The sequence below is a fragment of the Eptatretus burgeri genome, chromosome 4, assembly GCF_056783735.1.
Source record: "Eptatretus burgeri isolate ZD-2024b chromosome 4, Ebu_testis_v1, whole genome shotgun sequence".
NCBI lineage: Eukaryota > Metazoa > Chordata > Myxini > Myxiniformes > Myxinidae > Eptatretus > Eptatretus burgeri.
In genome coordinates, this window is record NC_140964.1 from 134,232,502 (window position 1) to 134,255,007 (window position 22,506).

Sequence of the window (22,506 nt, forward strand, 5' to 3'; positions counted from 1 at the left end):
TCTCCTCTGACTCCGACAAATCAGAAAATGTCCCACCAGTGTCCCGGACATCACTCCCATCTCTGCCCTTTTTAAATACAGATACCTCTGAAGATTTTCGAGAATCTTTGGTTCAGGGATCATCAGTGCTCTGATGCCCACTGTCCTCATCCGGAACAGATCCTTCATTTTCATGCACTTGTGAATCTATTTCTTTCCTCATTTGCTAAAACAGAGCAAAAGTTCAAATCCACTGTTTGTTCCACTTCAGAAACACGTAACAATGAGGCTTCGTTTTCACACTCAATATCAGTGTTAATTCTGCTTTCATAATCAATTCAATTAGCATTTAGGTCAGTAGGGTCATGTTGCAGGCTCTCAAACTTGTCCTCCATGACTTCAGTTTCTTTCGCTCCATTAACGTTCGAGACGGAATTTTGTTCCCTGTCTTTGTCCAACAAGACCTTCGGGACCACTTTAGGTTCCACACTCATGTTCCACACTGGGGACAGGAACAGCAGCATTATCAACGACTGAACTCTCGGCACAGGAGGGACATCCTTCATACAATCATTGGCAGCATGGACTACTTCGCTACACTTTACGCATGTAGTCTTGGGACGGAACCTTTTCACATGTCCAATGGCTACACATTGAATCGACGTCAGAGTAGCTGAAGATGCATGCAACTGGTACTCACGGTCATCCAAAATGATTTTAAATGAGATATTCAGCCCGGTTTCACCCCCTCGATCCTGAAGAACCACAAATACTTGACGTATAAAGCTCATCACGAGATAAAACTGACATCTTATCATTAGACATGAATGGTGGAGCATTTGAGATAACGATTTTCGCTGTGGGTGTATCCATTGGCGAAGCCATGATGAAATGACCACTTTCCCTGGATATCTCAGGACCAGTGTGACCACACCTTATTTTCATAAATGCCAAGGTGAGCCAATGAAAAAAGCCAAGAATTCACAAGATTTTGGAAAAGCGATGATAATAGAAAACCTATAGAAAACCAAGACACCAAGGTGAACAACGAATAGCCAAGATGTTGTGAAAAAAAGCCAAGGAGTGGTCACACTGCCCAGGACTCACGACATCGTGAACGACTGACTCTCTCTCTCTCTCTCTCTCTCTCTCTCTCTCTCTCTCTCTCTCTCTCTCTCTCTCTCTCTCTCTCTCTCTCTCTCTCTCTCTCTCTCTCTCTCTCTCTCTCTCTCTCTCTCTCTCTCTCTCTCTCTCTCTCTCTCTCTCTCTCTCTCTCTCTCTCTCTCTCTCTCTCTCTCTCTCTCTCTCTCTCTCTCTCTCTCTCTCTCTCTCTCTCTCTCTCTCTCTCTCTCTCTCTCTCTCTCTCTCTCTCTTTCTCTTTCTCTTTCTCTTTCTCTGTCTCTGTCTCTGTCTCTGTCTCTGTCTCTGTCTCTGTCTCTGTCTCTGTCTCTGTCTGTCTCTCTCTCTCTCTCCTGACACAAAGATAACGATTTTCTGATTCATGCGCGATGCAGCACGGATATTCCCATCACCAATAATGGCTCCCTCTGCGAGGATAATGTCCTCAATAGGAACTCCATCAGGCGGAACGCATACGAATGCATGCTTTTTACGTTAAATTTTCAAATGCCTCACATTGAGGGTGTGTACTCCTCATGCCGGTGAGTTATCAACCCCCTTTTTGCTCTATCCCGGAAAAAAAAAAGTGGGTGGGGAGAGACAGATCGAAATAAGTCAAACTAAATAAAATAAGAAAAGTGAGTTTCAGCAAAAATAGCGAATAAAACCTCATCAAACAAAACGGATAGGCCACACCCAAATAGGCCCACTCTTACACTTTTTCACTCTCTCTTGAAGGAAAAGGTGTAGAAAGGGACAAGCACAAGAAAATAAGCACAAGACACAGTAGGATGGAAAAGCAAAGAGGGAGGGGGCAGAAGGGAGGGGGGGAACACCAACGATTCACCACAATAGAGTAACTACACATGGCCGCCATGACACCACACCAGAAAACACGAAACACCAGCAGGGGGTAAGAGAGACAGAGAGACAGATGAGAGACGAGAGACGAGAGAGGGACAGAGAGCTTGTTATCGCAGTAAGGAGAAGACAATTCAGCAACGCTTGGAGGGAACTTGGTGCAAGGGAACTGTGCCTTGCTTGACTCCATTTCGGAGAGCAAAATTCCTGAACTCATTCCCATCAAATTGAATTGCGTGTGGCTTACATGCCATTATTAAATTATTTGATGACCCTTGACATTGTTTGCACAACCCATATGTTGTTGACAAACACAGCGGCCAGAAAGATTTGGAGATCTGAGAAATGCTCTTCTCGGTGATCGAGCTGCTCAAGTTGATTGGTTATGAGTTTTCCCATCGTGTAGTTTTCCTTGGAACAGACCTAATTGATTCATTGAGGCTATTCCATTGTACTGGCTTGGAAGACTCCTTCATCAGCATATTTCTGGTTATGTTCACCGGTTCGGCCAGTCCTATACGGCCAGATCCAACTTCTTGTCTCAATCTGAGGATCACAGCAAGATTTGTCGGAGTTTTTCACGTGTTTCATGGGATGGCTTTGCTAAGTAATTCATTCACGCAGGGCGTTTCTCTTCAATAACCGGTTCCAAACTCCTGGTTCTTGCTGTGAACCAGTTGGGTTGATACATTGTGAGTTGACCAAGATTTCAGTGGCTGTGTCAAAGTGGATCACGAAGGGTTGTCCATCTTTCATCTGTGCTGCTTCTTGTTGTTTGTTCCCTGGGCAACTTGTCTTCCAAAAGTTTGAAATTTCGACATCTCCTGCGACAGTTTCATATTGGCATTGTTGATCTATGGGGCGGGTTGACATGATATTCAAAGAGCCCTCACTCTTTTACCCCGACTCATGATACATTGTTAACATACGAGTTATCTTACAAGGAACTCAAACACACAAGAAAGCTATTGGGCCTATCAAGACCGCATTGTGGTTGTTTGTCCGTGCTCTATCCCATATATATGCTGAGCGTCAAGCAAGGAAGCAGCACGTACCATTTTAAGTCTTTGGTATCCTCCAGTATTTTTTCGAGGGTCCAAACCGCCAACCTCCCAGACTCAGAGCGGATGCTCGAACGTCTAACCATTACATCGCCAAGTCTGGTAATTTGGCCGAGCGAAGCGAAGCAAGGTGGAGACCGTTTATTCTTGCTACATGAAACACCCTGTACAACCCAGGCTGAAGAAAGCTGATTATTTTTGATTTTTGAAGTGTTGGCCACATTTTCCATCCAATCATCATGCGACTTTGTATGAAGCTCGCGTTTCGCATTGCACACATTTCTTGTTTCATCAACTTGATTTTGGGATGGCTTTGAAGGCCATAAAATACAACTTGATGATTCTTTCCTTTGTGTTGGGAGAGTCGGTGCACAGAGACAATGCACAAGTGTAAGCACATCTACACTTAAAACTAGAGATTGCTCGACCCAAAATTTTCTGAGCCGGAACCAAAAAATCCGGCAAAAGGCAGGAATCCCGAATCTATTCCTCACAATTTCCCAGGAATTCCCAGGAAACTATTTACCGGGAAGAAACACTAGCTTGGGCTTCAATTGTTTGACCGCTTTTCTCAACTCGCGCTCGAGAGAATGAGGCTCGCACCATCTCTACTCTCTATCATACGTGGCGTATCAGAGGTGTGGAACAATTGCTGCCAGAGAGGCACAATAGGCAACATGGAAGATAATGAGCACTAAAATATTATCCTGAACTTTGTGTTGACCGGAACTTTCAGTGGAGTCCTTTTTCATTTCATTCGCACAAGGGCTTCGGCCGACGTTCTGCAACATGGTCAAGGATGGTTGTGGACACTTATTACGAGTTAAAACAGCCCTTACTACAAAGATAATGTCGGGAAGAACGCAAGCAAACACCGAATAAAAATGAAACCGTAAAACATTCCTTCATTTTGTTCTCAAAAATCGAACAACTGAAAATAGATATCATTTAGCTTAATACATCCACATTGCAATTTTGAAAACCCAGTCCAGGAGATCACAACTTGTAAATGCTTTGGGACCCTGGACATTTGTCAAGTCATCAACAATCAGTCGTTTAGTCATCAACGACACAAATTTAGCCACGTCGAAATTAACACAGGAACCGAAACATTGCTGGACTGTTTTGATTGTGATGAACTCATGGTTATCGAATTTGGAGACAACTTCGACCATGTTCTCTACAATTATTATGCTTGAGAAAATACAGTCAAGTACTCACTCTGCCATTGGGTTTTTGTTTTTTTTGTTCGGTTTTTTTTTTTTTCTCAATATTTCCGGTGCATTTGCCACAACAGATCATTTAACATGGTGAAAAGTTTATAGGCATTCCAATTCCTTTGGGAACTCTGCAAAATGACAGCCCTTGGGGGAAGCGAGCACTCGCGGATACTTTGGAGGTGCGAAGACCACCCCAGCTGACATTGAGCTTGCAGTCATGAAGAAGGTGGACAGGCACTTCTTGAGCGGACAGGTGCATGCCTGCAGGCAGTAGCACCAGTGAAACAAGGGTGCCGTTGCTTCACCAGCTCTGTGTTCTTAATGTCTTTCCACATCATCTTTTATGCCACCGTGAACCAACCAATAATACTCACCATTAGCACATTGAAGCACAGGCCAATCGGTGGTATTACCAATTCAGTAGTTGCTGACCCAGCCAATGGGTCGGAAACTAATAAAGCAAAACTACTTCAACCCCATTCTATCACCTTCTGCAATCTGGCACCTTGGTTGTGGAACAGACGTTTTAAAGTGAACCCCTTACATCCCAACTTTGGACACCCGAATATGCCTCAAAACAGGTGCCAGATGATCACAACAAATCGGTGATTGCCCAAACACATTGCAGCACCACAGAGTCTGGTTCACATATTACATCTGCAAACATGACGCGATTTCAGTCTCATTTGATTGAATAAGGAACAAGACAAAGACGTGGACAGGAGACTTCAACTTTGGAACAATACGGTAACAACTACTGTCACGTGAATAAAACAAGCTTGTGAATCAGTGTGCACTCCAGGATGGTGCACCCGCATCCAAAAACATGAGTTGTGCCGGGTTTGGTGTTGGTGGTTCACGATCCGGTGTTGATGATGCCTTGAATGCTGGTGTTCTGGTGGCAGACCCGAATTGACCATATTGCACCTGCAAAAGGTCCTACGACCCTGTATTAGCGTTGACCTGTATTAGACTGCTGGACAATTATTTTATGTTTTTTTTTTTTCGCCCACCCAAAATACAGCTCGGGTTTATTTTCTTTGCATTCCTAAGTGCTTGGATGATGGTCCTCAGCAACCATGCCAAGAGTCGTTCTTTCATCATCCGAGGCCTTAATTAGCGAGGTCATAAAGAAGGAAACAGAGCAATTATTTTTATTTCACTGTCACCAGCGTCACTTGCTCTTTCAAAGAAATGTTTGCCTGTCAGAGCCAGTTGCCATTGTGTCTCGTGTCGTTAGCCGCCTAACAAATGCTGCGCATGTCCTCCAGGGTGCAACTTGTTGGGCCCGTACCTCTGCAAACGAACCGTCTCAGCCGCACTTACGTTGTGAATAAAATGGAACCAAAGCAGCAGGAATCAATTTCTGACGACAGGTAGTCCACCCTGTGAGACATAAACGACGGCAGCTCCTTTACAGGCTTTGGCAAATTGAGCTGAGGAATTATATTGCACGAGACAATAATTATATTGCACGGGAGAGAACTGTTCCCCAGGAGGAAATGATGGCTATTTTGCAAAGAGCACCCTTCAATCTTTGAGCCTTGCATGAATGTCTCACCATGATGAAAGTCAAGTCGAAACATCGCAGTGTCATGTGCCATTCGCACTTGCCAGATAACAGAATCAGCTTTGAACAACATCTCCACGTACATACAATTCCAGGTACGAGTCGAAATCCAATCGGACTGTGTCAATGTTCGTACTCCCTCGCACAGCTGAGTTGTTTTGTCTTGGGGCATACTTAACCTTGGGACTTCAGAGAGAATCTTTAACATGAGCTCCATTAGCTTCTTTCGCTTTTCGCATCAGATTTTTCAGAAAGCGTTCCACGGAGCGCACCTGACGCGACATCCTCAGTTTGTGCTTCACGCTCACGGTAAGCCTTGTTCAGAAATTGTATGTCTTCCTGGTATCCACAACTCACATTTCCTATATCAGGAGATCCTACCACTGATATCCCTTCGCTACCCATCCCAAGGGCACTACTGTCCTTGCGACTGTTCCGCCGGTGTGCTTCAACCGTGTCTGGGATAGATATGTTGATGCTGTCGTTGTCTGGATTTGATGCAGGGATGTGCAGCGAGTACGAGGCAGACTCATCCAGCTCGACAGAGACGAATCGATTTTCCTGCACGACAGACACACATTCACAAATCAACAGCAAATTAAAGATCCTGATGCCAATTAAGATATTCCGACGCAGGAAATGTATTTGCACGATTCAATATTGGATTATTTCACCCGAAGGCATTGTTACCTCCATCACCGAAGGGGAATGGAGGTTATGTTTTCACCACCGTCTGTCTGTATGTCTGTATGTCTGTATGTCTGAGAGCAGGATGTCTCAAAACGGTATTGACGGATTTGGACAAAATTTGGGGGATCGGTTGGGTGTGTGATATGGACACATTTAGTATGTTTTGGTTAAGATCCACATCTGGATACTGGTACTTTTTTTAAGTGATTCTTCACCATTGAGAGATGGGGCTAAAAACGACGTGGAGCATGATGTCTCAAAAAAATTTGTATGGATTCGGACAAAACTAGGCGGATTAGAACAAGCCGATCAGATTTTGGTTCAGGTCCAGTTGCAAATCCAGCCTCTCAAAAAGAGTGAATTGCAAGAATCAAGGAGTTCAATGCGATCTAAACAATAATTTGAATGACTAGCAATGAGTAAAACGCACCACCGCCCATGACGAGAACATAAAGTCCACCATTAATGCACGCTTCAGCAGTTTGCCTTGCTCCGTTAAGGCACAAGATGTCTGCCTCAATTGCTACGCTCCTGACCTCACTGCACTCTGGTTGAAATTGCTCATCTTCAACTGCTTGTGTTTGCATTTCCAGCAATGCATGACTCCAGGCCCAACAAGAAGGAGCTTCATCCGGTCTCTTTAACTGTTAGCATATCGTTAAACATTTTGTCTCTCATCTCTGAACAACATGTCTCTTAACATATTGCATTGGCATTCCAATTTCCCTCACTTCGATGGCTTGCTTCCGTTTGTCACGCATCTATTTTCACCGATTGCATAAACGTTTCTCATTCATCTGTTTTCATCAACAACACTTTTTTTTTTGTTTGTATTCAAAGTCGAGGCTCATGGAGGAGCTAGAACATGGAATGGATCAGGATGCAACTGAACAAAATTAATGTGGTCGAAAGAGAGGCAGGAAATGATGGCGGCAAGGGTTGAGGGACAAGCTGGAGTGAGACGTGGTCAAATAATGGGTGTTGGGGGGGGGGGGGATGAGGGGTTAGGGTTGAAAGCATTGGTTGGACAAGATGGATACAGAAGCAAACTCTCAGGAAGGAAAAACTGCAAACCTGGGAAGAGGTTGAGGGTGAGTTGGGAAGATCATGGTTTTGGATTGGGGATGACCTGAGATAGTGGTCGTGATTTACTCGGTGTGCAAGACCTTTGTTAAGATTCTCAAGAAGAAAATGACGATCAAGACCATTTTCTTGGACTCCGACGAATTGAGAAAACAAAGCCTTTTATTTTCATCTGATTGAGTGCATGCCTGGTGTTGGCTTAATGGTTAGGGTGGTGGGCTTGGGATCCAAGGATCCTGACTTCAAATCCCCTTCTGCTGTTGAATTAATAACAGGTGGGGTTGACTCTGCCTGTCATCCTTCCGAGGTCAGTAAAATGAGTACCAGTTTGCTGGTATCCTGTGTCAGAGTGGTGATCGTGGTGTGTCCTGTGTCGGAGTGGTGTGTCCAGGATTGTTCCCAATAGCCAAGGAGACTGCTTAGGCAGCACCAACTCTCTGCACAGAGTATGGTCCCAATGGATGGATGGATGGATGGATATAGTATAAGTCTACCGCTAGACAACTATAGTGTGGAAAAAAGAAGTGGTTGTGGTTCCTCTTTTGTATGAAACACAGGGCTGTGATTTGACACCGTGGGAGTTTTAATGTCTTACGACGAATGTCGGCAGGTGGGACACCCAATGTAACATCCATCCGAGGGACGGAGGTATGGCGCACACATTTGACTGGTAGTTCAACACGCTATCTGTTGGGTTGATGTTCAACACCGATTGATGAACTGGTAGCCAGCCCCGAACTGGTAGTTCAATGCATTCAGCTGCACTACAAACAGAAGCTACCTTCTCCCTTAAAGTGGCTTCCTGATCTTTGAACAGAAAGATGTATTTTGATCAATGTTCTGCAAAGGTGAAATACTCTGAGTCCAGATCATTAAAAATTGGGTCCAAATGTAAAAGGGCAAAGTCATAGTGACTATGAGTAACCCTGATTATCCCGCTGCAGCACATCAAGCACGAATCGCCCCGTTTTGTTTTGTTTTATTACCGTTTCAGTTAATTTATTTATTTAACACGAGCAAATACAACCAGTCGCTTCACTCACGGCAATATTAAGGGGAGGTGGAAAGAGGGAGGAGAGGATGGAGAGAGAGAGGAGGGAGAGGTGAGGAAGGGGGAGGGAGGAGGGGTGGGGGAGATAGAAGGGATGAGGAAGGGGGAGACAGGCAGGGTGGAAGGTTGAGGATGGGTAGAAAAAGAAAGACTCCTCACTAAACGTCACCATAAACTCTGGGAGGGGAGGAGGGTGGGAGCGAGGAGGATGGCGGAGAGTGGGGTGGAGGTGTAATGGGTAGGGGTCTAAGGGGAGGGGAAGGAAAAGCAGCATGAGGGCAAGGGAAGGGATGGCAGCGTGAGGGCAAGGGAAGGGATGGCAGATTGAGGGCAAGGGAAGGGATGGCAGCTTCAGGGCAATAGAAGGGATGGCAGCTTCAGTGCAAGGGAAGGGATGGCAGCTTGTGGGCAAGGGAAGGAATGGCAGCTTGAGGGCAAGGGAAGGAATGGCAGCTTGAGGGCAAGGGAAGAAATGACAGCATGAAGGCAAGGGAAGGAATGACAACTTGAGGGCAAGGGAAGGGATGGCAGCATGAGGGCAAGGGAAGGGATGGCAGATTGCGGGCAAGGGAAGAGGTGGCAGCATGAGCGTAAGGGAAGGGATGGCAGCTTGAGGGCAAGGGAAGGGATGGCAGCTTCAGTGCAAGGGAAGGGATGGCAGTTTCAGGGCAAGGGAAGGAATGGCAGCTTCAGGGCAAGGGAAGGAATGGCAGCTTGAGGGCAAGGGAAGGAATGACAGCATGAAGGCAAGGGAAGGAATGACAACTTGAGGGCAAGGGTAGGGATGGCAGCATGAGAGCAAGTGAAGGGATGGCAGATTGAGGGCAAGGGAAGGGATGGCAGCTTGAGGGCAAGGGAAGGGATGGCAGTTTCAGGGCAAGGGAAGGAATGGCAGCTTGAGGGCAAGGGAAGGAATGGCAGCTTGAGGGCAAGGGAAGAAATGACAGCGTGAAGGCAAGGGAAGGAATGACAACTTGAGGGCAAGGGAAGGGATGGCAGCATGAGGGCAAGGGAAGGGATGGCAGATTGAGGGCAAGGGAAGAGGTGGCTGCATGAGCGTAAGGGAAGGGATGGCAGCTTGAGGGCAAGGGAAGGGATGGCAGATTGAGGGCAAGGGAAGAGGTGGCAGCATGAGGGCAAGGGAAGAGGTGGCAGCGTGAGGGCAAGGGAAGGGATGGCAGCGTGAGGGCAAGGGAAGGGATGGCAGCTTGAGGGCAAGGGAAGGGGTGGCAGATTGAGGGCAAGGGAAGGAATGGCAGCGTGAGGACAAGGGAAGGGATGGCAGATTGAGGGCAAGGGAAGGGATGGCAGCGTGAGGGCAAGGGAAGGAATGGCAGCGTGAGGGCAAGGGAAGGGATGGCAGATTGAGGGCAAGGGAAGGAATGGCAGCATGAGGGCAAGGGAAGGGATGGCAGATTGAGGGCAAGGGAAGGGATGGCAGCGTGAGTGCAAGTGAAGGGTTGGCAGCATGAGGGCAAGGGAAGGGATGGCAGCTTCAGGGCAAGGGAAGGGATGGCAGCTTCAGTGCAAGGGAAGGGATGGTAGTTTCAGGGCAAGGGACGGGATGGCAGCATGAGGGCAAGGGAAGGAATGGCAGCTTCAGGGCAAGGGAAGGAATGGCAGCTTGAGGGCAAGGGAAGGAATGACAGCATGAAGGCAAGGGAAGGAATGACAACTTGAGGGCAAGGGTAGGGATGGCAGCATGAGAGCAAGGGAAGGGATGGCAGATTGAGGGCAAGGGAAGGGATGGCAGCTTGAGGGCAAGGGAAGGGATGACAGCATGAGGGAAAGGGAAGGGATGGCAGCTTGAGGGCAAGGGAAGGGATGGCAGATTGAGGGCAAGGGAAGGGATGGCAGCGTGAGGGAAAGGGAAGGGATGGCAGCTTGAGGGCAAGTAAAGGGATGGCAGCTTGAGGGCAAGGGAAGGGATGGCAGCTTGAGGGCAAGGGAAGGGATGGCAGATTGAGGGCAAGGGAAGGGATGGCAGCGTGAGGGAAAGGGAATGGATGGCAGCTTGAGGGCAAGGGAAGGGATGGCAGCTTGAGGGCAAGGGAAGGGATGGCAGATTGAGGGCAAGGGAAGGGATGGCAGATTGAGGGCAAGGGAAGAGGTGGCAGCGTGAGGGCAAGGGAAGGGATGGCAGTGTGAGGGCAAGGGAAGGGATGGCAGCTTGAGGGCAAGGGAAGGGATGGCAGCGTGAGGGCAAGGGAAGGGATGGCAGCGTGAGGGCAAGGGAAGGGATGGCAGCTTGAGGGTTGGGGAAAGGAATAGAAGGCAGTGCGAGGAGCGGGGAAGAGAATGTAGCAAGTGGGGAGGGGAAGTGAAGACGATAAAATGCCCCCAAATTGCAACCTTTTCTTTATGGCCACCGGTTTTTAATTAACCAGGCTGGAGCACTTAAACCCATGCTATTTAGCTGCCAAAAGTCTGCCTGTCTGCAAGCATGGTGGCACAAGCAGTAACCTTTGCACCCCTCTGGTCGGCTAATTCCAAATCTGATTCACACGTGCTACCCTATGGTGAAGCAGTTTCAAATTCAAAACTCAACGATCAGTCCTCAACAGAGGGGAGGGGTAAGGAAGCAAGGTGGGGGGAGAGAGGGATAGTGGTGGGAGAGAGAGGTGTTGGATAGGGGGGAGGGAGAGAGTTGTTGGATAGGGGGGAGAGAGAGATATTTTGGATCGGGGGGGGGGGAGAGAGAGAGAGAGAGAGAGAGAGAGAGAGAGAGAGAGAGAGAGAAAGAGAGAAAGAGAGAGAGAGAGAGAGAGAGAGAGAGAGATAGAGAGAGAGAGAGAGAACGAGAGAGAGATTTTAGGGGAGAGAGAGAGGTGTTGGATAGGGGAGAGGGAGAAAGGTGTTGGATAGGGGAGAGGGAGAGAGTTGTTGGATAGGGGAGAGAGAGAAAGGTGTTGGATAGGGGAGAGGGAGAGAGTTGTTGGATAGGGGAGAGAGAGAGGTGACCAATCATCATGAAACTCTACCAAGTTGTTGAGGTAGTCTCAACTGAGAAGCCTATTGATTTTGATGTCAAAGGTCATCTTGAAGTCAAATTTCTACAATCGTCATTTTTCATCCGATTGACTTGAAATTTGAACAAGATTTGCATGTTGTGTTAGTGGACTGTAAAACCAACTATTTTTGAAGTCAAAAGGTCAAATGTCAACTCAAGGTCAAACTTCTAAAATCTATTTTCAACAGAACAATCATCAATTTACATTGTATTAACTTGTAAGTTGAACAGGATTTGCAAAGTCAATCACTGAATTGGGAAAGCAACCATCTTTTGAGGTCAAAAGGTCAAAGGTCAACTCAAGGTCAAACTTCGAAAATCATCTATTTCAATCTGAAAAATAATCAATTTTCATCCGATTGACCTGAGCTTTGATTAAGATTGTGAATTTTAATCTTCATGAAATATGGACAATATGATGTATCCATGGCAACCTTTGGAGAGGGGGTGGATTTTGCAAGCATCCTGCTCTGCACAACATCTTTTTTCTTGTTTGTTTGTCTGTCCGCAGAGGACTTTCGTGTTTTTCTCTGCAACCGCTTGTCAGATTGAGAGAAAATTTTTCCATTGGTGCGACTTCTCATGTGCAATGTTATAATGGTAATTTTACATCATAAATCACGTGGTGTGGCAGCCATATTGGACAAACAGGAAAAAATTGAAACTTTGCAAATAGCAAGTACTTCTCAAAAGGAATGAGTGATTTTTTATGATTTCATAGCTGCCTTCATTATGACGTCATAATTGCATGTGTAGAATGCTACATCTAATCAGCATGAAAATTTTTGAGGGTCATCTTGGGTAAAATGGTCCACAATTTTTTTTGATGACGTCATTGGTCACGTCATTTGGCAGTCATATTGATGTTTTTTCAAAAAAAAACCTTCAAAAATCTTCTTTGGAATGGCTGAACCAGTCATTACTGCCAGCATTTATAAAATGGCAGATCTACTTATGTTTCTTATTAATTACGGAACACACCAGTATACAAATTCCACACAAAACTACACAAACACCACACAACACACCACATTACACAAAACAAGTCCTGAGGAGGGTTTTCAATCTCTGATTACTCTTATATACAGTATATTTGTTTATGCCAAAGTGATGGGTCATAGAATGAAAGGAGATGGTACAAAAAGGTGAAACATGGTGTAAAATAAAATTGCACATTTTCAGTAAGCCAACCATTGCCCGGCGCACAGCAGAAAATTGCAGGGCGAAATGCAAGCGAATGGCCTCTGAATTTTGTTCCAGTCAATCAATATACAGTATTCGGTGGCAGTGTGAATATTGTAGAATGCTCACAAAGTGGCTTAAGCACTCAAGGAAGCACTCCAACAAAACCGTTGATAAGGAACGGCTGGCTTGGCAAGTGATTAGCAATCGCCGAACCGTCATATTAAACACCTCCCGGAGACCCCCAAAATGTCGAACAATCTCCAAATTGGACGGATGAACACTTTTATTTTTGGCAGTCAGAACTACTGCTAAGTTAAACTATGGAGCTTAAATTTTGAAATTTGATTGAGATCAAGAGATTCTGGAGGTTATGGCATGTGCAGAATTGAAATAAAGCCACAAATGCTGGCGTCTCCGGGAATTTATAAGCATTGCAATGTATACAGCGATTCATAGGTATGATAATCAGGCATTCGATGATATGAGTGAGGAAAGTGAAAAAAAAATTCGTGAAAAAAAATCATTTCAACCTGTTCCAAGTCAAGGCATTGATGAGCAGGCCAAAAAACATCAAGGATAATTAAATGAGGCCATAAATTATCTTCAAAATGGGTGTTTAAATTAACACAAACACCCAGGTTTCAGTCGCGCACTTCCTTGGCGTTCCCTTCGTATGCATGAAAGGTTTCAGGCCGCAAGGTTTCATGGTTTTGGACTTATGGAGGTGACACCCTGACATTTATTAGTATAGTTTGAGCTTCAGTGTGTGTACAGACATTAACATTTTTACCAATTGAGCTTTTGTCATGAAAATCTTCAACAACCTTTATTATGAGAATATGGAGAACACATTAATAAAATGTGCAATTATTTTTTTAACCGTCGTCGTCATCTGGTTGAGAGTACAAAGCAGATGCAGCGGGGCTTCGCATTTTGAGATGCTTTCTAGTTTGCTGTTGATTCTGAGCTGAAGACATAATATTTTACTTAATCCAAGATCCAACAGCATGAATATGATAGGTGAGAAAAATCAGCGGCACTTGCTGAACAGAAGCAGCCTGTGAGAGTGTGAGACTTTCCACTTGTCTTTCAAAATGTCCAAATTTAATTGCTCGTTTTCAGGTGAAAATAAGATGAGGGTTGGAATGTTTATACGCAAGTTGTTGAATTTCCTTGTCCTTTCTCCTCGATGTGGAATAATTTCCAACTCGCACGGTACTCGCAGGTTCAAAGATGTCTCGTCTCAAATGAGCAAATTTTTTTGGAGTGTGCATCGGTAGAAATGGGAATTCAACGTGAAGTGATGACGTGGACCATGACACATGGTACATGTTTCCTTGTAGACAATGGTGGTCCGCTCAGAAGAAGAACTATCGTTAGTGATTCAAAATATATATATATATATATATATATATATATATATATATATATATATATATATATATATATATATATATATATATATATATATATACACACACACACACACACACACACACACACGTCGTGTCAAGCACGATACTTGAGTAATCCAGATAAACAATGGTTGCCATGGAAACAGCAATTTGGTAATTTGGAACATTTGACCTATCAAGTGTTTTACATGATGGAATATTGTACATAACAAACTATGTTGATATATTTTCTAATGAGGTGGTGATTGTCGCTTAATCGGTGTTTTACGTGTTTTGGATGGCATTGACCTTGGCCTTTGACTAATTTTGACCATATTTTACACACACACATCCTACCCATACGTACAAATAATCAGTGTAAGTTTCATTTTGATATATTGAAAAATTCCTAAGACTAATGAGAAAAATGGATAAAATCACAAAAAAAAAAATCCCATTTGATGACCACGGTGTGAAATTGTTATCATCGACATCATTTTCTCTTTGCCACGACGGATTTTTTTTTTTTCTGTTCCTCATGGAGCTTTTCACTTTGCTACTGACAAAGATGAGCAGAATCTGAAAAAGAAAGAGAAAATGAATCAATTCTACCTTGCGCCCTCTTAGCTTGGCACTGAGGCAGTTTACCAATGGGAGGCCTTTTGATTATGGCTGGTGACCTTCAAGTGTTACTGCAGAAGGCCCTCAGACAGAAGGTCTAATGGGTTTACAGGGTTTTATGGGTCAAAGAGTTCAAATGGGGTTTGTGGGGTCTACACAGTCTTAGGGGTCGAAAGGGTCTTAAAAGATCTAAGGGCTCGAAAGGATTATAAAGCGTCTAAAGGGTCCAATGGATCAGAAGGGTTTAAGGGTGACAAGGGGTCTTAATCGGGCTTGAGGGTCTTACAGGTCTAAGGTGTATTTGCGGTCTTGGGGGTCTTAGGGGTCTGAAAGGTCTTGTGTCTTAAAGGGGCGAAGGGGTCTGGAAAGGCCTTAGGGTGGAAAGGATCTTGAAGATTTATTTAGCAAATGAGTCCTGGGTGTATTCTTGGGTACTCAGATTCTATTTCCTCAACTTTATCCTTTCCCATTTCCTTCATTTGATCATATGCTTGTGAAAGTCAACATCTCTCTGGCTATTCTTAGAGCGAGTCTGACATTTCATTCAAGCGGATTGGCAGGGACTGCAAGTATCCATCTCTCTTCAGGACTGGTCTGCCATATCTACTGCCCCTGATGTTAACTCAGCCTGAGAATTCTTCCACGGAATCCTGCTCTCTTACGTACAGATTAATCCCATCTCATTTTCAGTTATCCTACCCTTCTTCCAGCCCATGGGACACTGAATATGCCTGATGTTGGTTTAATGGTTAGGGTGGTGGGCTTGGGATTCTGGGATCCTGGAGTTCAAATCTCACTCGGCTGTTGAATTAATATCAGGTGAGGTTGATTCTGCCTGTCATCCTTCCGAGGTCGGCAAAATGAGTGCCAGCTTATTGGCATCCCACGTCGGAGCGGCGACCCGTCCAGGATTGTGCCCAATAGCCAAGGAGACTGCTTAGGCAGCACCAACGCTCTGCATGGAGTATGGTCCCAATGAATGGATGCATGGATGGATGGATTTCAAGGTTGCCCTCAATGGGTTATAGATTTGTAGGCAGTAAGCAAGAAGCTTATTTTGAGGAATTGCAATCTTTTCAATGTGTCCGATATTTTTCAATATCTTCAATGTGTCTGACGTCGTATCCAAGCGGTTTGAAAGAAAAAAAAATTCTTCCACATCAGGGAAAATACAAAACTTCGCAACTATGCTACAGAAGTAAATGTAAAATTTAATTATCGCTCAGCATCCATGCACGTGACAAAGCAAGGTGCTCCCAACCTTTAGATGTGCTCACCGAGGAGATTCCCAAAAGTGGTGATGTTCTCCAGAGGGTGGAATTAGGGCTATTAACCTCGGACCGAAGCAACAACTTTTTGGCTAACACAATTTCTCTGCAGTTAAAGTTTTCAAAAGGAGCCCGTGAACCTTCTTGTGCAATCGTTTTTCTATACGCTGGCTTGCGCTGCAAGAGTTTTTGGGGCTTTGAGCGAGCATTGATCTTGTGCCTCGAATCGTAACGCGGTATCTCCCACACCGAAGCGAGTCGACCTGTATTTCTGCTATTGCTTTAAACCCTGACAGTTTTGATACAAGCTCACTACCTCCTGTCTGTACTAGCTCCCTTAAACCCTTTACAGTGATAACACACGGCGATGTGAATGAAGAAGTCGAGGAAGAAGTGATAACCCCCTGGATTATATCAAATTATGTGTTAATTTCTAATATTTTTCAGCATCATTTGCATGTGATCTTTGTATCAGTATAACGTGTGCTTGCTTCTTGTCTCCCTTCTGTCAGATTAACAAAACTGAGCAGTGTGGACACTGAAGAAATATGGACTCCGAGGACTACGCGGTCACTGCAAAAATCCATTTGGAGATTTCATGATATTGTATTCCCTTTCTGATCCATTGAATCAGCGGTCTGGATGAGCATGGAGATAAATATCATATTGGCCGATTTCAATCAGCTCCCGCAGGGCTTTCTGTCACAAGAAATGTCTTTGGGAAGCCATGATCCATCCATCCATCGGGACCATACTCCGCACAGAGCGTTGGTGCTGCCAAAGCAGACTCATTGGCTATTGGACACAATCCTGGATGGGTCACCACTCCGACACTGCGTATCAGCATGCTGGCACTCATTTTGCCGACCTCGGAAGGATGACAGGCAGAGTCAACCCCACCTGGTATTAATTCAACAGCCGAGTGGGGTTTGAACTCAGGATCAGAGGATCCCAAGCTCACCACCCTAACCATTGAGCCAACACCAGGCATAAGCCATGATAATACTCTCCGATGTGTGATACTCACTCCACCATTACAACCTTTCCATAAATTTTCAACGTTCTTGTATAAAAAATTTTAAAAAATTAAAATGAAGAGCTATTACCTCGTTATTGCCAGTGAAGGTTTACAATGTCTGTTTGTGTATATGTGGCTGTAGTATGTCCATACAATGTGTGCCCATCCAGTACTTTTTAATCCAGACGCATGATCAATGCCCATTGACAAGCTAAATAACAGAGGGTGGGATGTTAACAAACCTGCAGGAAAATAGGTTGGTGGAGAAAAATAGGCAAGAAAGGGAAACAGGTGCACATCAGAAGAACAGAGCATATTTGTAGATATGCAGAGGGTGCAGGGGGAATATGGGAGTCGAAGAATGAACGTGTCAGCATTCGAGAGGAAAATAGATGCCCAGGCAGTTAGTTGCGCCCAACTTTCAATGTTACAATCATCCCGTCACAACATCCTGGGTCAATATCCAAAACAGCTCGTGCTGTCAATTGACTGGAAGCTACAGTTTTAGTGGTTTAGGCCTTCGGGGCTGTTTAGCCTCATCAATATTGTGGTTTAGGGGCTTGGCAGAGGCTAAGCACTCTGCAATGAACAGCTCACTTCCTGACCGCTCACGTCTACCTGAACACGAGTATGATAGAATACTGTCAAATACCTGGATGGAGCGTCGGAAACAACATTTAGGAAGCTGGAACACATTCAGGATAGAATGTTCGCTCAATCACCTCCCCACTATCTCAACTCGATATCCACCCCTGAACTGACAGGGGTTATCCGGCTTCACCACCTACACGATACATTATTGCAACAGCTCACCCTCCCTCCCTGCATCAACAAATCCTCCCAGCACGATAGCTTGTGCCATAAAGCAGGACGATACCACAAGTGTGGCATCGGGCTGCAAAGCATCTCCGAGTTCCAATTCAAGTGACAACATCCTGATTTGGATATATTTTTCAGTTGTCAAACCAAAATGAAATCCTGCAATGCCCCACAGAGAAAGCTCAGCACCATGATATTCTGAAACCAACTGGGGATGAACACTAAATCCTGCATATGAGCAGCACTTCCCACATATTGTAAGATGAACAAAAGCAAGAAAAAAAACATGAGGTGGTAATGGCCTGCCAACTTCAAGGACTTCAGGGGAAAGAGGACAGACACAGAAAGGCAATTCCATAAACCTTCATGCAAATGTCAGCTCATCCGTAAGCTGCTCGATGGCAGTTTCCAAATATCTTGTTTCAGGCGAAGTCGTTTTTTTGACAAAAATTTGTACAAATTAATTATCCATCATCGAAAAAAAAAAAAAAAAAAAAAAAGAGAGAAGGTTTTCAACGTTGTCCACAAATCCCGGAGAAGAACGCCATTTTGAACAACTTTTGCTGATTTCCCATGAATTTGTGCAAGTTAAAAGACCATTATGGATCCCTGAGGACATTTGGCTGAAAATCTTGGATGAGATCCACCAGGCTGAGGATTCTATCGTTTTTGTTCATGATTACAGTTGTACAGCATTTTCTTGCCAAGAAACATCATGCATCATTCCAAATCACTTTTTACAAAAGCCTTGTTAAAATGACAGCAGCACATTGGCCAATGTCATGGACACTTATGAGAGTAAACTGCTTCCTAGGAAGGGACAATAATTACATTTCAGTTCATGACCAAAACTGAACAAAATATTCCACATGAGGCCTCACTAAATTCCTATGCAGTGTCAACACGACCTCTTTTGATGTGCGGGTGGGCCCGTTGGCCTATTGGACCAAATTTTCATTGGTCTTCACAGCCCCGTAGCGTACCCACCTGCTGTACTGCTTGAGCATTGCCTTGCCTTTTCACCGAGCCCAGATGTGATTGGGCCAGGGCGGAGTGGGGGGGGGGGGTGGGGGGGATTATACATTCAGTATTATTATTGACAAATGATACTACGATAATTATTGTTAATATTATTTGTGTTGATTAATATAAAGGCTTTGTTACATTGTTATCATTCTTTTTGTTATTTATTTTGTAATTAGAATGCCATGATGTGGAAGGACCTTTTAAGCTGCTCTATACACCTTAATATGCCGTTTGTTTAAAACGTGGAAATTCTTCCAGATTCTTTGTACTTAATTTGCCTAATCAACTGAGGAGGTCATGACCATCATTTTGGTGTTTCACCTTCCACATCAGAAAGCTCCAGTCTAACCCCACAAAAACTATGCCTCACACACACACACACACACACACACACACACACACACACACACACACAATAACAAAAACACATTCAATATCAGAAATAAAGACCTAGAAGTTATAGTTGCTCAAAGCAAATTCAAAACAGAAATGATTGCAAGGAAGATTTTTTAAAATACAAGCCGGGAGGTGACGATGGTTCGCGCCCATTATTGAACAATGCCACAATAGGAACAATTGAGTTAGTCGAAGCTTTTGAGGAAGCCCTGCCGTAAAAACCTATCTCTTCTGTCACAATTGACCAAATAAAATCGGATTTTTTTTGTATGTTGTACTTATGGACATTACGTACAGCTTCGAGGAAATGAAATTGCAAGAAAAAAATAATAAAAAGTTCAAGTGGGCGTCGCTCCGCCCAAAAGGGGCGTGGGACGCCCCTCATACAAAAAGACACAACTAGACCATGATATCTAGCTTGTGTCCAAGTTTCATCAAGATCGCATCAAACGTCACGGAGCTATGCTGTGGAGAGAGTCACAAACAGACAGACAGACAGACACAACGAAAATAGTGGTCACTGCTGGCGCCCGCGAACCAAAAAAACTATGATGAAGTCAACAAAGGGAGAAAACAAAACCGCATTGTTGAAAATAACCCGAAAAGATTATATTGTGAACTCGGGAAACAAAAGCAAAACATATCAAATCCCCCCACCCCTCACCCCTCACCCCGAAAAAAGATAAACTTGAAAATTTCTGGAAAGGAATCTATGAAGACCCAAAATAATGCAACAGAGTTGAATTGGATGCAAAACTTGGAGGAAAAAAAAAAAACATCGAAAGGAAATGCCTCCGGTGAAATTTAACAAAGAAAAATAAGAAAAAAAATATCAAAAATGCCAAACTTTAAAAGGCCAGGCCTGGATGGAATTCCAAACCTCTGGAAAAAGCATCTAGATGCTCACCATGATCACGATGCTCGAGCATTCAAAAAACTTATCCAGGAGGATGAGACTTTGGATAAGTGGCTCACAGTAGGTAACACCTTCATCATCTCAAAATCTGAAGACACCCAACAACTACCTCACAAGTCTAGACCAATAACCTGTCTACTAACAATGTACAAACTTCTGACAGTAGTCCTCACAGAAGTGAAACATCATCATCTAACACCAGAAGGAGGCCTAGAGACCGAACAGAAGGGACGCCGCAGAACAATACGCCACTACTACGAAACAACGCCATACTCGAAAATTACAATAAGCATGGATAGAGGACAAAAAAAAAGCTTTTAATAGTGTCCCACCTTCATGGATGATAAGATGCATGCACTCGTAATCGATTAACCCTCAAATATAATCAAACTGAGAGAGAAATCAATGGATCTTTGGAAGACCACATCGATATTACAGCCCTCGGAAGGAAAGATCGAAATACCAGGGGGTGAAGGTATGTCGAAGGATCTTTTAGGGAGACGGCCTTTCGCCCCTCCTGTTTTGTTTGGCCCTTGACCCGCTGTGCAACCTCATTAATGAGGAAAGGACGAAGGTGTATCCTGACATCAAATCAGGGAATGTCTGGTGTGCTGGTATACTGTGTCGGAGTGGCGAGTCATCAAGGATTGTGCCAAATCGCCCGAGAGACTGCTTCGGCAGCACCGACGCTCTGCACAGAGTATGGTCCTAATGGATGGATGGATAAACATCGACCTAAATACCACAACACAGGAGCTACACAGCTCGCAGTACCAGTATTCCAGTACAGCTGCGGAATAATACACTGGCCACAACAATAAATCATTAAACTGGATATCAAAACAAGGAAACTCCTCACCATCCACAAAATGTTTTACAAGAATCAATGCATCCCGAGAATGTACCTACCGAGACGAGGAGGAAGCCGCGGTCTGATGGAGCTGCAACAAGTGCACAGAATGACAACTGTTGGATCGGCTAAATACGTGAAAAGTGCAATGGACGACTGAACCCAATTTGGAAGCAAACACAAAGAGAACAAGCCAGAGAAAGTATCCATAACCCACCAAGCAAATTTTTTTTTTCAAATACAGGTGCAAATAGATGTCATGCACCAAACCGAAACAATAACAAATACAGTCCCCAACGATTTCAAAAAAGACGGAATAAAAATACAAGACAAAACATCAACAGATATATAGTGACGAACGGTTTGACGATAGACAAAGAAAGATCACTGGAATGACTAAGAAGAGGTCAGCTCAATTGGAATGGAGAACAAATCATGATAAATGCCCAAAACCAAGGAGAGGAGGAGATTGGGACCATGCTCTGTGCGGACCATTGGTGCTGCTTAATCAGTCTCTTTGGCTATTGGGCACAATCCTGGATGACTCGCCACTCCGACACAGTATACCAGCATGCTGGCACTCGTTTTGCCGACCTCGGAAGGATGACAGGCCAAGTTAACCCAACCTGGTGTTAATTCAACAGATGAGCGGGATTTGAACTCAGGACCCGAGGATCCAAAACCCACCACCCAAACCATTATGCCAACACCAGGCAAGACGAAGGCCACTGCACCAATGGCTTTGAGAAAATGGCAGGACTGAGCCAATAGACACGTGTAGGTTCTGCGAGGTAGAAACAGCAATTGCCACCTACTATCGACATGTAAAAAAAAAACTCAGGTCAGAACAGCTGTACGCACAAAGGCACAACAAGGTATGCAGAGTAATCCACTGGCACATCAACAGAAATTTCAATATCCTAGTTTCCCAAAACTCATAGTGGACCCAAAACTCAAAACTCAAAGTGGAAACTCATAGTGCGACTGGACATCGTACTCAGATACAAAAAGGAAAACAAGGCATTGTTATTTAAAGGTTTCAGGACCCAGAAATTTTGGTCTAAATAATGCAGAAATCATGAAAATGACCAAATATCAAGACCTTAAGAACGAATTGAAAAGATCCTGGAAGCTGAAGAGCGCCAAAATTGTACCAGTGATAATTGGAGCTACAGGAATGATTAAGAAACTTCACAAAGATCCTACAAACCATCCTTGGGAACATTACCACAAACAAACTAAAGTTGGAGGCTGTCTGGGGAGCAGTGACAATCCGAAGAAGAGCCCTTGGAACAAAACTCTGCGAACAACACAACTTCACAACTTGGGCTATGAATCACGATGCTTTACCAAAACGAAGGTGGAAATT

The 22,506-nt window shown here is 44.4% G+C and overlaps 1 protein-coding gene across 2 annotated transcripts in view; it reads right to left on the reverse strand.

Annotated features, from left to right (window-relative positions):
* Positions 1-3,903: 3,903 nt before the first annotated feature.
* Positions 3,904-22,506, reverse strand: part of GPR149 (G protein-coupled receptor 149) — an 88,106-nt gene continuing 69,503 nt past the window's right edge. For both annotated transcript variants that reach the window (XM_085880092.1, XM_085880091.1), the window contains one exon: positions 3,904-6,371. In XM_085880092.1, coding sequence (XP_085736218.1) covers positions 6,027-6,371 — 345 coding nt within the window. In that variant the 3' untranslated portion in view covers positions 3,904-6,026. The remainder of the gene's footprint in view (positions 6,372-22,506) is intronic.